At 38.9% G+C, this 16,818-nt stretch overlaps 1 protein-coding gene across 10 annotated transcripts in view; it reads right to left on the minus strand.

Moving 5' to 3' along the window:
- msi2b (musashi RNA-binding protein 2b) overlaps positions 1-16,818 on the minus strand; it is a 392,013-nt gene that overhangs the window by 74,586 nt on the left and 300,609 nt on the right. For all 10 annotated transcript variants that reach the window (XM_087806755.1, XM_087806751.1, XM_087806760.1 and 7 more), the window contains exons 9-10: positions 15,660-15,774; positions 3,720-3,794 (exon numbers count right to left, since the gene is read on the minus strand). In XM_087806755.1, coding sequence (XP_087662881.1) covers positions 3,720-3,794; positions 15,660-15,774 — 190 coding nt within the window. The remainder of the gene's footprint in view (positions 1-3,719; positions 3,795-15,659; positions 15,775-16,818) is intronic.

The following is a 16,818-nucleotide window of genomic DNA, read 5'->3' on the forward strand; positions in this document are numbered from 1 at the left end:
GAGTAATACAATGACATGTATTCAAATAATACTATGGCCCCTTGGGAGTAATACAATTGTGCCTCACTGGGAAATACTGTGGCCCCTCGTGGAGTAATACTTTGGCGCCTAACAGGTAAATACTAGAGGCCTTAGTGGAGAAATACTTTGGTGCCTCGAGGATTAATACTACGACCGCTCGCAGAGTAACACTACGGCCACTCGTGGAGTAATACTTTGGTACCCTGCGGATTAATACTATGGCCCCTCAGGGAGTAATAAAACGACAACTCACATGGCGCCTAATGGAGTGATACTGTGACGCCTCGCTCAGTAATACCCCCCTCGCAGTGTGTACTATGGCACTTCACAGAGTAATACTACAGCACCTTGGGGAATAATACAAAGGTGTGTATTGAAATAATACTACGGCCCCTCACGGAGTAGTACTAAGTTGCCTTGCCAAGTAATACTACAGCCCCTCGCAAAGAAATACAATGGAGCCTCACAGGGTAATACTACAGCCCCTCGTAAAGTAATACTTTGGCCCCCTCACGGGGTAATCCTACGGCCCCTAGTGGAGAAATACTTTGGAGCCTCGCGGATTATTACTACGGCCCCTCGTGGAGTAATACAACTACACCTCACAGAGTAGCACTATTTTGGATAGCAGAGTAATACGTTGCTACCTCGTTGAGTAATACTAAGACCCTCACTGAGTAATACAATGGCCCCTTGCCAAGTAAAGCCTCACAGAGTAATACATCGCCTCTGGTAGTTCCATTTTCAAGTCCGAAAAGGCCAACATATTTACCATAATCTTGGTCACAGATACAACAATATATGTGTATTTGTTGACCAGTATTTTCGTGGCCCTCTTCTAAAAAGAGACAAAACAGACTGTGACTAAATGACTTATTTCATCATAATCTTAATCCAAAATTCTGTGTGAAACGTACATGCGTGATTCTAGTAAACAGTGAACTAGTATTGAGCTTTGAGCCAACATTCTGTTTCAAAGATAACTTTTTATTTTAGTTCGACACAAGTTCTCAAGGTCTCTCGTAAACTTCAAGAAAACAGCCTTTTGATGTTGTTGTCCACTCGTTCTTGTAGCTTGTCACGTCCCCTCAGGATAAATGTAGCGACACATTTTGTTTTAGTCCTTCATTGAAAACCACTTTAAAAGCTTTTATCTACGAGTCACTCACCAACCGCGGGTTTATTTCGTTGAGTTTCATCAGCGACCAAACATTTGACAATCAAACAATAGTCATCAGGTTTGTGCCGCTAATAACAGCCCCCTGTGGTTGTAACAGAGATTTGAAATACTGCGTCTCATGGACGCATTCTGTCTTTTTGTTTATGCATCAGTTTCACAACGTCTTGTTGTAAAAAAGAGAAAATAGTTTCATCCAAGAAGAGCACATCTTTGCAGAGAGAGGACACTAGTCAATATTTGGCCTGAGGTTATTTAATTTGGATAAGGTGTTTGACTCATACATACGAAAAATAAATAAATAAATAAAAAATCCAATTACCCCGTCAAGAGTTGAGCGAGCCCAGAGGATGCTGTTTTAATCATACGGCTTTATCAAACTCTTTAAATTGAGTTGAACATGCGCCGGATAATACATTCTGCCTCAGGGAAGGTGATATCCCTTAATTTGTACTAACCAGTAAACATGGGAAAAATCCATGTTCAACAAGAATTATTGTGAGAATAAACAGGAATGTTTCTGCACTGGAGATATAGGACGTTTGCACTTCCTGGAGCGCCCATGTTGTGGAGAGGAGTTTTTAGGAAGTGAATAATAATGTTGGAATTATCGTGATGGAAAGAAAACTTTAGTAGGAAAACCTCTACTTCCTAGAACTCTACACTGAATCCCTTCTGAACCTCTTGGATAACCATGACCTGGATGAATGAGAACCTTCATGGACACTTTTTTCTTTGTTATTTTTCTTAATCTTTAGATTGTGTCATCTTGTTCTTTCTCTTTATTTCTCTTAATAGTTCTTGTTCTTATTTTTATTTTTATTTATTTTTTATGAAAAATTGGTGCATTTGCTGTGGCTAATTGGAAAAAAAACAATTTCCCAAAGGAGACCTCCTGACGGACCTACCTAGCTACACTTTAGTAGGATGTTTTCTCAAATGCATCACAGGTAAAAAATACTTTATTTATCTATTAATTTTATACCACTTATTAAGATCGTGGGGGTTAAGATTTTGGGAAAGACTAGAAACTAGGAGACCTTACACAAATATTAACAGCTACTAAAAACTCAAAGTACACAATCAGACTCTGTTTGTTGTATAACTATGATAAATATAACTATAATTTGTATTATTATATTATTTTTATGTTGATTGTATAATCTTGTATGTTGTCAAATATGGATAGGAATTCCTACATTTTGGGAATTCTGCAAAAAAAAAGTAATGCTACAAGCTATAATCACACCCTGCTTTGTTTACCAAGAGTCCCTTGGAGGTGGATAATTCCAGGATTGATGACACATGGTGACAAACCTTGAAGTTTGATGAATCACATCAGAGTGGTTATGGTAAACTAAATATTTCCTCTCCAGAAAAACAGTGATTTCAGTGGGTGGGGCTTAAGCACATTTTCTAATGTAAATATTTCAATGAAAAGAGAGTTTTGAACAAACAAATACTGATGAGTACGATAGAGTCCAACATCTATTCTAGATACAATTAAATCAACACTTAAAGATGTCAAAAATTCAAAATTTTAGCCAAGAGACAAAAAGAAGTGTCTCAAATGCTGGTTGAACTCGACCCAAAATGCAGGAACTTTTCAAAAAAACAACTGAATCTGAATCTTATCTCGACCCAAACTTAATCCTGAGCCTTTTTAACCATTTAATAACTAAGCATCAACTGATGACTTGTGTGCTTTCGTCCTCAAATGTCATTCCTCTCTCATGACCGGCCAACATTGGACGAGCAGCCGACAACTCCCGTCAAACAAAAGCTGCAGCCGAGTGTAAATCTCACACATGTCTGATCTGCAGGTGGTCTCAGCTGGACCACCGCTGTCGCCCATTCCATGATTCCATTTCACAAAGATATTACACACATCTAAGCTGCTGTCAGATATTTCCCATTCCGTCTTATCAGCGGCCGGGAATGATGTCTGGCAAAGCAAACAAAGTATGTGTAACGTCCTTAAATAAAGCATGAAATTGAAGGGATGTCTGCCGGCCAGCGTGCAGCCAGAGGCGTCCGACGTCTGCAGCTGCTCACCTCGGCACGACACACCTCTAATTCACACTTCCATTAAAGTCTCCGGCAAACACTTTTATGACTAAATTTCCCAATTTAAAAAAAAAAAAAAACACATTTTAACCAAGCGTAAAAAAATAAATAAAGCACGGCTTAGTTTCCTTCTCCACAGCAAACAAATTAGCATAGACTGAGCAGTGAATGATGGGAAGCTAACCCTTCATTTTGTCATTTGGTCATGGTTGTGTTCAAGCGTGAGATAACAAAAAAAAAAAAAAAAAGGAGCCGGCAACCGACTTCAATATCTATCCACTTTCAGAAAGCAAGTTAAGAAATCCAGACACGTTACTTCATATAACCCTGCAGATTATTCGGTGACTGACATGTATATAGATGAGCACTTGTGTATGCGGAGCCGCGCGACTGTGATTGAGAGCCAAACAGAAATCAGCTGCAACTCTGGTATTTAAAGCATCTTGGAACTCACCGGGGAACTGGTAGCTGTAGCTGGGTGCAAATCCAGTGTATCCACGGCCGTACGTTGCCACAATATTAGGGTAACCTGGGGGAAAAAAAAAAAAGTTGTGTTAACAGACAAGTACTCCGGGTTGATACAGGTGGTCATAATGTTTTGGTTCCTCCGGAATTGTGATAGGTTGATGAGGTTTGATGAAACAGTTTTTGCAATTTTAGAGTAGGGTAAGTGGTGCTCTTAGTTGAGGCGTGTATGTTTAAGTGGTTGTAAAATACAGAGTGTAATTTAGTGATGGTTTTATGAGGCTTCATGAAACAGCTGTGTTGTGAAAACACGGTATCCTGGTACAGATGGCACTTTGCTATATAATCATGTCGGAACTTGGAGTGCCATCTAGTGGCAAATTAAAGTCCACTAATGCAATGTATCATGATACAGTGTCTTCACTATAAAGTCGTTTCTTGATGCCAACTCAAGACTAGTGTCCTAAGACTGTTTCATGAAGCCTCATCAACTCATCACTAGAGTCCTAACACTGTTTCATGAGGCTTCATCAGCTCATCACTGGTGTCATAACACTGTTTCATGAAGCCTCATCAACGCATCACTAGTGTCATAACACTGTTTCATGAAGCCTCATCAACCCATCACTGGTGTCCTAACACTGTTTCATGAAGCCTCATCAACTCATCACTAGTGTCCTAACACTGTTTCATGAAGCCTCATAAACGCATCACTAGTGTCCTAACATTTTTTCATGAAGCCTCATCAAGTCATCACTAGTGTCCTAACACTGTTTCATGAAGCCTCATCAATTCATCACTAGTGTCCTAACACTGTTTCATGAAGCCTCATCAACTCATCACTAGTGTCCTAACGCTGTTTCATGAAGCCTCATCAACTCATCACTAGTGTCCTAACACTGTTTCATGAAGCCTCATCAACTCATCACTAGTGTCCTAACACTGTTTCATGAAGCCTTATCAACCCATCACTAGTGTCCTAACACTGTTTCATGAAGCCTTATCAACCCATCACTAGTGTCCTAACACTGTTTCATGAAGCCTTATCAACCCATCCCACATTTAGTATGTTGCAAAAAAATACATCTCTGCATCTTTTTATCCCATTGTTTCTAAATGTATACGTTGTTTTACGACAGCTGTGTACAAAAAATTGTTTACTGTTCCAGGCTTACAAATAATACATGTGAAGAAAAAACGTGGTTGTATTACAGAGAAAACAATACTCTTTTTAAAACTATGGACCTCCACATTAACAGTTTTGGAATCAGAAATACGATATAAATACCCAAGAGGAAATTTCTTTTGAGTTGCAGTTACTCCGTTCACATATATAGAATATAGTGGGTAAAGTTAAAGTCTAAAACGTCCAAGATACCACAATATACCGTACATAAATTCCAAGTAAAAAAAACTGAATATGAATTTGACTAAGAGTGAAAATCCAACAGTGAACCTCATACACGAAAACCTGCAAGACTGAGAGCCAAAGTTCCATCAATAAAGTGTTTTGGATAAACAGAGCCGTGGCAGCATCTTAACAGTCTCATTCATTTAATTCATTTCACTAAAAGTACCCTGGCATCTTTACGACTGGGCCTCGTAACATTTATGGCCCTTTAAGATGCCAGTTAGGCACCTTGAATTGACGCTTCCTGGTGTTAATCTGCTGCGCGTCAGACTTAAGTTCATCCGCTGGTTTATTGGTTACAATAACAATAACAGTCCATTTCATTTGCAAGCGTCACAATAAGCACTCTAAGGTGGAATGAGCTGCTTTGTAAATAAATGATTTGAGATTTTAAGAGAACAGTCTCGAAAACCCGATGTTGCCGGCGAAAGTGGCTGAAAAAAAAGGATAATACTAGAAATTACTTAAATGACTAATTTTCTGATTTAAGTGCGTCTTAAATTGATCCTGGACCTTTATTGTATCATCAGTATGTGTGTGTTTGTATAAAACTCTCTTTTCATTGAAATATGTACATTAGAAAATGTGCTTAAGCCCCGCCCACTTCTGGAGATTAAGTCTTGTTTACCATAACCACACCCACTCTCTTGTAATTGGTCAAACATCAAGGTTGGTCACCTTGTGTCGTCAATCCAGGAAGACTCCACTTTTAAGGGACTCATTGTATAAACAAAGCGGGCATTATTACAATTGACTGGAGGAGGAGTAAAGCCATTATTAGGTCCTAATGGCTCTCGTAACCTCTTGTTCGCCAAAATTTCAGACGGGTGAGAACTTTATAAAGTAATAAATTCAAAAGATGGTCATGATGAGGGACTTTGTGCATCTTGGAGAAGACTTTAAAATTTGAAACATTTGAGTGAGTCAGGAGAGTTGGGTTTTTATATAAGTTGAAAACCAAATAACCCAGAAAGTGAGAGAGGGGGGTTTAAAAGAGAGTAGTTTAAGGGGGTCTTGCAATTGCCGAAAGGATATAAAATCATGGAAATAGTCGTTATTTATTATGCATTCAATTTGATACGAATTGAATTGAAATTGGGCCCCTTAATGATGAACAAATGGGGCAAACATTCTGGGAATCTCCTTTATTTAGAATGTAATAAATATGGTATCAATTAGAACACAATTATTTTAACCTTCCTAGTGCCCTCTTTCCCTTGACCTGCTTCAGTGTCCCCTCCACCATAAAACCGTCACTCAAGTGGTTTGGGAGTCTATGAGATATTAAGATCATTCACAGATCTATTTTTTGTCTAAATCTATTTTTTTAAACAATGCTTCAACAGGGGCCCCAACGGGAGCCACGATCGGTCATCTTTAATACCCCTGAAGTGAGCAAGTCCAGACAGTAGAAAACTAGCGAGTGAGTGAGTGACACCAGCACACGGTAATTATCGAAGCGTTCACGGTCAATGTCAGTGATTTTTTTTTTTTTTTTTTCGGCGAGTACAGATGTGTCCCGGGGTGGGCGAGAGCATCACACTTAGCCCCTCGGAGGATGGCGGGGCGTCATTAGACGAATTTAAGAGAGGCAGATGTATCGTTCATCTGCCGTCATGATTCTTGTTACGACCGCGGACCCGCCAGTTAATTAGCTGGACACTTTTCAGACAGAAGCAGCTGTGGGCGACATATTGAGAAACGGGTGTGTGGGCACACACACACACACACACACACACACACACACACACACACACACACACACACACACACACACAAAACAAGACTTCTGAGATAAGTGGGTGGGCGAGCGGGTGAGAGCGCAGAGGTATTATAAATATAATTAACCCTGTAATTATGGCAAACGTCTCCATTCCCTGTGTTTTCCGACGGCTGCCACCTTCACACAAAGATCTGTCGGAAAATTAGCCGCTAAGAGGAACTTTCGGTTTAATTCCTTGAGATGATCGTTAAAAATCAGACGGTCGTTTGATTCCGAAGCAACAGGGCCTACAGGAGGGGGTTCAGTTGGCGAGAAATATCAAGTAGCCGGCGTTGCTGGGGGGGTTTTGTAAGATACAAAAGCCACGAAAAATAATTTTAATTAAAAATTAAAGGGCCATGTAATTTGATTTTGAATATTTGATGTGATATCTTGCATTGGACTTAAAAAAAAGAGCCAGCGTTACTTTTCGGGAGATAGGGAAAGAGTTAGAAAAATAATACAGAAGCTACTAAAAAAAAAAGCCAAAGGATTTGCAACTTTTAAAAGGCTGTCCATCCATCCATCTATCTATCCATCCATATATCTATCTTTCTATCCATCTATCCATATATTTATATATCTATCCATCTATCCACCTACCCAGCCATCTATCCATATATCCATCCATCTATCCATACATCCATCTATCCATCCATCCATCCATCTATCCATCTATCCATCTATCCATCTATCCATACATCCATCTATCCATCCATCCATATATCTATCCATCTATCTATACATTTTCTATCCATCTATCTATTCAACTATCCATCTATCTATATATCTATCCATCCATCCACCTATCCATCCATCCATATATCCATCCATCTATCCATCCATCCATCCATATATCCGTCCATCTATCCATCCATCTATCCATATATCTATCCATCTATCTATCCAACTATCCATCTATCTATATATCTATCTATCAATCCATCCATCCATATATCATCTATCCATCCATCCATCCATCCATATATCATCTATCCATCCATCCATCCATATATCTATCCAACTATCCATCTATCTATATATCTATCAATCCATCCATCCATATATCCATATATCTATCCATCCATCTATCTATCCATCCATCTATCTATACATTTTCTATCCATCTATCTATTCAACTATCCATCTATCTATATATCTATCCATCCATCCATATATCCATCCATCTATCCATCCATCCATCCATCCATTCATATATCCGTCCATCTATCCATCCATCTATCCATCTATCTATCCAACTATCCATCTATCTATATATCTATCAATCCATCCATCCATATATCCATCTATCTATCTATCTATCCATCCCTTCTATCTATCCTCAAACCAGATAGAAGGGATGGTTAGATGAGGCCTCGTGGAACAGTTCTAAAATCACTGTATCATGATACATTGTCTAATTGTGAAAGGCCACTAGATGGCACTTTAAGTTTTAAAAAAAACATGTCCGTTTTTTTATATTATTAGATTTCAAATATTAGATATAATGTCATCTAGTAACCTTTCAAAATGTTCCAGTGTCAAGGCGCACAGTTGGCGCAATTGCCTTACAAGAAGGTTGCCGGTTCGCTTCCAGGTCGGGAGGAAGCCAACTTGTGACCTTTCTGTGTGGACACTCCAGTTTCCTCCCACACTCCAAGAACATACAGAGGTCGATTGAGAACTTTGGGGAAAATTGTCCGTCGGTATGAGTGTGGATGGTTGTCTGTCTTTGTGTGGTCTGTCCAGGGTGTCCCTTGCCTCTCACCAGAAGAAACTGGGATAGGCTCCAGCGGCCCAGTACTGCCAGATAAGGTGGACTAACCTTTGTCGTCAACAACTTTATAAACTTTTGTTATTAATTTCATTTTCATTTTCTGCTTACATTTCGTGATAAATGTCGAGCTACCGTTGTCTCGATCTTGAACCACCATCCCTGCCATGCTGGACTTGGCATTTTAATTCATCACTTCAAAATTTTCATCAGCTCCCTTATTTGACCCTCCATGTGAAGAAAAAATATTTGAAAAATGTTTGTTTTTTTGATATTCAATATCATTGTGAACAAAGCAAAAAAAAAAAAAGACACCGAGAAGACTCTTCAAATGTCCTCATTGGCTTATCTTCATGGAAAATACTCACTTGAGCTGCATTTCTATGGCAACCATTAGAGAAAATCAAATTATTGTATCACCTTGCAGTGTAAATTATGCGTGTGTGTGTGTGTGTGTGTGTAGTTACAGCGATTTTCCCGACAAGTAATTTCAAATCTACGTACGGCAACATGTGAAAGAGACGCTCTGTATGCTTCAGAGCTGCTGCTGGCTGGAATCAGAAAAAGGTTGACCTTGGTCATAAATATCTAATCAGTGTTTGCGGTCCATGAAAAAGTTCAATTTATTCCTGACCCGATGGGAAAATGCATTTTGTGGCCCCTCGCTTCCCAGCACGGACAAAAGAAATGCAACTCCGAGAAGCGGTGGGGGAACCTTAACCTGATACGGATGAAAACGGGATGGAGGCGACATCGGAGATAAGAAAGTCTTCATCAGCGACTGATGAGAAGTCATCACCGGGAAGCCACAGATGGATGGCTTTCACAAAACCTCTTCATTGTTTGTTTAGTTGAGGGGAAAAGAAAACAATGTTGTGAACCAACGGTCAGCCAGCACGGACCACCGGGTATTGGATATTATGTCTCTTGATTCCCTCTTACTGGTGTGACCAGATCCGAAAAGCCAGCGGAGCCTCAGACAATGACTTATATTCCGATGCTTCATATCGAGCATCTTTTTATTTTTAAGTTATTTCAAAAGACACGATGTGTGACGTGATGTGAAATTGATCGAGAAATGGAAGGAGCGGCGAAAAAAAAGTTATTACATCTTTGGTTCCTTGCAAAAAACATTTTTTTTGCTGCTCTCTGAATATTTACAGCTCCAAATGCAGAAACCGTGTGTGTGTTTTTATTTTGTCATTTCGGTGTCTATTCTTGCCATTCTTTCATCGATGACAAAGAACCGTCATGAATACGAAAACATTCCATTAACTTTTGCCTCTCGTGGAGGAATCAAAGCTAATGGATGTTGTTAATAAATATGTTTTATGTCGAAGTAAAAATGAATGTCAGATAATAATAATAATTCAGATAAGATAAGATTCAGATACAGATAAGATAAATGTGTGAAAGTTGGAACATGTTTATAAACCAGGCCTGGGGGCCACAAGAGGCCTATTGATGATATATGGTGCCCTAAGTTGAAATGTTTGTGACATCCCATAGGAAATATTATTAAGAAATTAATTTTGTCACATTGTTTAAAGTGCAACTGATGACCACATTTAGCACTTTATAAAGTGTCTTAAATCTTAGCAAATGAAAGGTTACGAGAGAGTTATTATGTTATAAAGGCTTGACTCCTCCTCCAACCAGCTGTAAATACGCCCTGCTTTGTTCATACAACAAGTCCTTTGGAGGTGGAGACTTCCGGGATTGATGATGCGTGGTGACGAACCTCCATGTTTGAACAATCACAGCAGAGTGGGTGTTGAAAAACAAAGTGTTTTTTTCAGTGGGCGGGGCTTAAGATCATTTTCTAATGTAAATATTTTAATGAAAAGAGAGTTTTGTACAAACAGACACATACTGATGATACAATAGAGTTCAAGATCAATTTAAGAGACACTTAAATCAACATGTAAGTTTCCCTTTAGTAGTTCAAATCTAAATAAAACCTTTTGATGATCTTTTTTGTCTGTTTTTCAACTTTTTGTGCAAATTATTGCATCTTCCATCTATTCTAAATAAAATTCAATATACGTGTCATTGGAATAAGCACACATATACTATTTAACGAAATCTATTTAGAGTAAAATTTAACTCCAAACTCCATTGTGTGTGGATTTAATATTTAAGTTGAATTTTACTCTAAATAGATTTCATAAAATAGTTTGATTTGATATCTTGGGTTTGGATTTAAAGTTGAGTTTAAGGTGAAGTATATGTTTAATTTTTTTTAATGAATTTAATCAATTGATTAAATTTGGATTGATTGTATTTGACTTTAGAGTTTGAATATATGTGTGCTTATTCTAATAGTGCTTAGTAATACGTTTTAAAAAAATAACTTAAAATGATTTAATTATACAATAGTGTTTCTGTCATAATATGATTTTTCACCCCTTCTTTCTCTGGGTTTTGACAGTAAAAGTAGAAAACATGGAATTTTGTTTTCCCTTGTTGTTGAGTAAAAACATCTAACAAAACAGGTGAGTCAATACCCTGGAATGTTATCATTTTGGTTTGGTGTTTTGGGAGGATAAATAACCCGCAGAAACTACTGTTTGTTTACGAGGAAACTTTCCTTAAGTTGCTTCTTCACAAGTGTATTGTACTAACAACAAAGCTGAATATCTGCCACATTTAAAGTACATTTTAAAGGACTTTTAAAATTATTACTAGATTCAGGAAAATGTATCAATACACTGAGCTGTTGGTCATATTGTTACGGCCGATGATACGGGAAAGAGAAGAATTAGAAACTGTTGTCTTCGCTCTGACTCACATAAACCGAGCCGCCGCCGCCGTCTCCGGCAGCTGCCTCTTCCTGCTCTTATTAATATGCATGCTTATGCACCTATTTTATGGCTCGATAGTTCCGTTTCACTTTAAAATCAATTATCCATCTGGTACAGCCGTACCTCGCCAGGCTCAAATGTGTATTAATTTCAGCAAACATACATCGGGCTCGACACAATAAAGATAAATGCCTCGATTAGCGGCTGTAAACAAAGGAGTCAGGGATGCCTTTAATGAGATCTGGCACCAAAGAAGCTTACACTTTCTTAAATAATGAGCCTAGGGTCGCATTTTTTTTTAAGAATGCAAATGATATCAAGGAATGTTTCGCTTGCCCTTGTTTTCCAATTTCATTTAGATAAGAGTGTCTCAAAACACGCTGGCGGTTAATATTCGCACATGAGTACATCCCTTGCCTCTCCTCTTCCCCAGTGGATGGGGAGGGGTCGGGGGGGGGGGAGGGTCGGTCTACCTTTAGAACTTTCCTGAACCAGTGAAGTGTTTTTTTTTCGACGGATGAGCTCGATTTCAAAAGAGCCGAGGCCGTTGGTCAGCGTTATCTGTGCCACAAACAACCCTGATACTCATCTGAGAGGGAATAAAAAATAAATAAATAAAAGGTCACCTGTGTGTTTCTGCTGATGCGAGAGAAGATGAATGGAGGCTGATGTATGGATATAAGATCCCATATATATATATATATTTATATATTTATATATAAACGCTAAATGCGCCAGATTGATTGCAATCAGCTGTCGAGAGCGCCCCCGAAAAAACATCATGTCAGCCGCCGCCACGGATCAAAATTCATGAGCGGCGCCTGCACCTGCTGCTACCGGCGTTGGACGGAGGCGGTAAGAAAAAAGAAGCACCTCTTCACCGTGAAAAAAAATAAACGTTCTCCTTTACAATCAAGCCGCATGTTTCTTTTTTGCTTATGAAGGGAGGAGAAAAAAAATAAATCTTTTATGCGAGGGCAAATCCATTTGGTCGGGTCGCACATACAAATTATATGCATGGGAAATGTGACCGGCCGAGAGAGAGAGGGAAGAAAAAATGGAGGGGTAGAAGGATGGACAGACAGTGAGAGAGAGAGAGAGAGAGTGCAATAGTGTTAAATAAAAAAGGCCACAGGCATGGGTTTGGACGGTAATGAAGAGGGGTGGGCCGGCAGCTGAGGTCCCTGTAGATGAGATCTCTGCCTGACATGTGTGTCCCCTTCATTACCCATTAGAGGGGGTGTAGGGGGGCCACAGTGATGAATCCTTAATATGACATTACACCAATTTTCCTCTTCATTTAGCCTGCTAATGTGCTGGTCTGCTCCTATATGCCCAGAGGCTGCCGGTTGCCAGACTCAGACCAGAAATAGAAACCACCACGGCGGGGCCACTGGTGGCACACCTTGAAGTGGCCCTAATTAGGGGGCAGTGCCCACCTAATGGGGCGATCTCCAACGAGACTAGACGGAATTAGATTATTTAAGAAGGGAAGATGGAAAGGCAGGATGTTTTTTCGGACATTAACGAAAGGTCGAAATCACCCCCAAAACAATCTGCATATATTGACACCTTTTTTTGGGGGAATAATACAAGTGGTACGTGTCCTAAAAAAGACTAATAGTGGGTTTACTTAAAGATATAAAAACCTCTTTATACTAACCAGAAATTGGTGTAAAATATATATTCCATCAGGAATTTGTGAACGAGTTTATACATTTTACAGCTGAGAAAATAAAAATTACGCTACAATGACTTTTACAGTTAGCAGTGGCGATAACAGAAATTACTGTAGTTTTATTCTTAAGTCTTTAACACTCAAAGTAGAAGTAGTAGTTTTTATTTCTTGCTATTCTATGTGTTGTTTCTACGATTTAGTGCAGGGTGGGGCCAATTAAATTTTCCCTCCGGGGCCACGTTATATACTGTGACAGTTGTGAGGGGCCGTCAATCCAAAGGAGACGAGTGAAGAGATAAAAAATTTGACAGAAAAACTTTGAAAATATCAGCATAAAATTAACCTGGCGATGTCAAAATACTTCTATAAACCTTTTAATGTAAAAGAAACTGATGGGATAATACATTATTTCTTTAAATATGAGGCCAATAATTTCGATGGGCAAGAAATATCCATAAAAGTAAAAAATATATATATATTTTTAGAGTTAATACAATAATAAACACAATATTAAATTGTAAGCTGTCGGAAATAATGTCTATGTTCTACTACATCTTGAGGGCCGCATGAATACAGTCAAAGGGCCACGTGTTTTTTTTTACCCGTCGAGTGCGAGCATGTATTTTATCAATAAATGCCTTTATTGTGAATGAATTCAACAAGTTAGGCTCGTGATTTCTGATCTGTAAACGCCAAAGAAAATAACATTTTGTCACAAAAAATATCGAGCCCAGGATACAAGACGATTTAAAGAAGCGGCACCCACAGTAAAAACGCATCGAGCAGAAAAAGACAATCCCTTTGGGAGGAATGACAAATCCCTGGCAGACTCGAGAGGTAGAAATCGAAAAAAGAGAAAAACTAAAACAAGGCACAAATGCCACAAATAAAAAATCAGGTTTACTGGGTGTCTCAGGTCTCATTACGGCATCATGCCGAGGTGGTGGATTGGGTGAGATGACAATGTCGCTTAAGATCCTCTTTTTTAATGTGACACCTATTGTTATTGTGCTCATAACACCGCAGAAGGACTGGGTTTCAAACTTCTATTGCACTAAATCCTAAACCTTCAACTCTCACTTTATCAACTGCCTCCCTAGAATTTGGACATATCAAAAATGCAAGTTGGACTTCAGTCATTATTAGCAAACCTTAAAATTGACTTTACTAGAATATCAGTGGAAGTAGGTCCAATTTTAAATAAAGGTCTTTTTAACCTAAATTGCTTTTATAGGTTCCCAAACCACTTTTCGTCTGAAATTTTAACAAAGGCTGCCAGAATTTAAGCCTTTCTGGAGTCCAAAATATGCAAATGAAAACAGCAGATCGTAGGGAAAAAAAAAAGATGCTAACTCTCAAAACACTTCCCTAGAGAACAAAATGCAAACCCTTGACAAACCTCTTATTTTATTTAATGCAAGATAAGTTTGGCGCCGTAAATGGCTGTCTCGGTTTTTCCACTTTACAACGAAAAAGAAAATCCTGTTTTGTTCTTACTTCACTGGTGTTAGATTACAATTATTATATGGGGGATCGGGACACAGGGAACTTGAAAGGACCATTTGGCCGGAAAGAGACGTCCTCCCGGACTGGAAATTTGCCTTTAATATAGAGATGTTTCTACAGATCGGGACCTTTTCTCCCGGGACTATTGACCTGTACAGTCGCCAGGACAAAGTGTGTCCGGTCGCGACCGTAAAGCTTGTATTTTGTTCGACTTGGAGCGGCGAATAAACGACCGGTGACACATTCTTGATTGTTCATCTTTCTCCACGAAGCGAAGTATAAGACCCGGGACAGGTCTTATGATCGTTTTACTGGCAATAAAATAAAATAAAACAAATTCTACTCTTGCCCTTTGAGCAAAAAGAAAACACAAGCTAAAATGCAGTAATCCATGCAATGTTTTATCTCATTCTTTTTAACGTCTTTATATTTTTTATTTTTTCCTTTTTATACATATGTTTCAGTTTATATTTAGATTGTACATAGAGTTGCATGCCTCTTATGTTTCTATCTTGTAACATTTTCTGGAGCTGCTGAGCTGTGAATTTCTCTGTGAGATGAATAAAGTATCTATCTATCTATCTATCTATCTATCTATCTATCTATCTATCTATCTATCTATCTATCATTCTATCTAATGATCTTGCCAAAGCACAACACCATACAGTATTAATGGCTGACCTTTGCGCTACAAATAGAAAACCATGAAGCTAAACCTGGAGTAAAAACTATTGATGAACACGAATCAATGAACCCATTAATGAAAATGATTCATAAGAACACAAGGAAACAAATTCAAAAAAGCCTACAGACAGTGAGTAACAAACTCTACCCGGACCCCCCTTTTTTTGTAGGTATAAAATCAACAACAAGGTATAAATGTAATTCGTTGATATGTATTCAAACAGTAGAGACTGTCAACATGTATTTGAGCTGTAGTGTCAACATTTATTTTTGCATGCAGGTGAACGGATCAAGCAAAAAAAGAACTCACTCAGCATGCCCATCCCCAACATGAAGGCATCCATGGTGTAGGGCAGACCCCTGGCTCGCCCCCGTGTACCCGGCGGGAACATCACCTCCTTGGGCTGGGCTTTCTTACATTCTACCTATGTAGACAGACACAAACAAACAGACACGGGGAGAAGCAAAGCATTAGACTGTGTAGCTACACGAGCAGACAGATCTGACAGGCCTTGTCTCAGCGCTTTACTGGGCTTTTCTATTTGACTTGCACAGCACTGGTTGTTTCCCATGGAGAGAAAACAAGACAGAGTCAATCTGAGCACCTCACTTTTTTTTTTCTTCCTTTTTTCGAGGAGCGCCTCGGAGGAAAACTTAGAATAATGCTCCTGCAGCATTAAAGCAAAGGTTATTGCTCCAGTGAGCATGTGCCCAACGCCCCCGAGGGAAATACAAGCTAAAGACTTTCCGGGAGTGTCGCGGGCGACAGGGCAGGTGAGGGGGTGATGGTTCTTGAACGCCAACCGTTGTGTCGTCGTTGTGCGATAGGTTTCGGAGCTTTTCAATCAACAAAAAACTGAGAATCTAAAGGAAATCCGACCAAAAATTAAATGATGATAGTGATGGTTAGGAGTTACTATTACTTGTGTTTATTACAAGTTATTGTTATTGTGGTGTTTCCTGTGTTGTTTACGGTGTTATCTTTACCTTTTTAAGTATATATTTTATTGGGTATTGTTTTGATGGTTTAAGTGCTTTGTGACCCTGGTCTAGAAAAAGCGCTCTACAAATATTACTGACTGACTTACTTCTCTGGGGCGTATATGTTGGCAAGAATCTAGTATCATTATGCAGAGAAAAATATACAATGTATTAGGATATATTTATTATCACGATACAGGGACAAGGATAGAATGTATTGCGATATATTACAATATTGTAGGAGCAAAAATATAAAGAGTATTGCCTGTATTTACAGACCACATGACCCTTGACAAAGTCGTAACTGCTTTCATTTGTTTTTAAAACCAAAATATGGCTTTAAAAGCTGCTGAAGGCACTGTATCCTCTCGTCCTCAGTCAAGGCAAGGATCTCGCAGGATTTCACTGTTGCTTTAGCTACGGATTACGTAATGATTGCATCTAGTGGTCAGAAGTTTTATTGCAACACAAAAATTGACAAACCTATA

This window comes from Callionymus lyra, chromosome 14, assembly GCF_982586985.1.
Source record: "Callionymus lyra chromosome 14, fCalLyr1.hap1.1, whole genome shotgun sequence".
Lineage (NCBI taxonomy): Eukaryota > Metazoa > Chordata > Actinopteri > Syngnathiformes > Callionymidae > Callionymus > Callionymus lyra.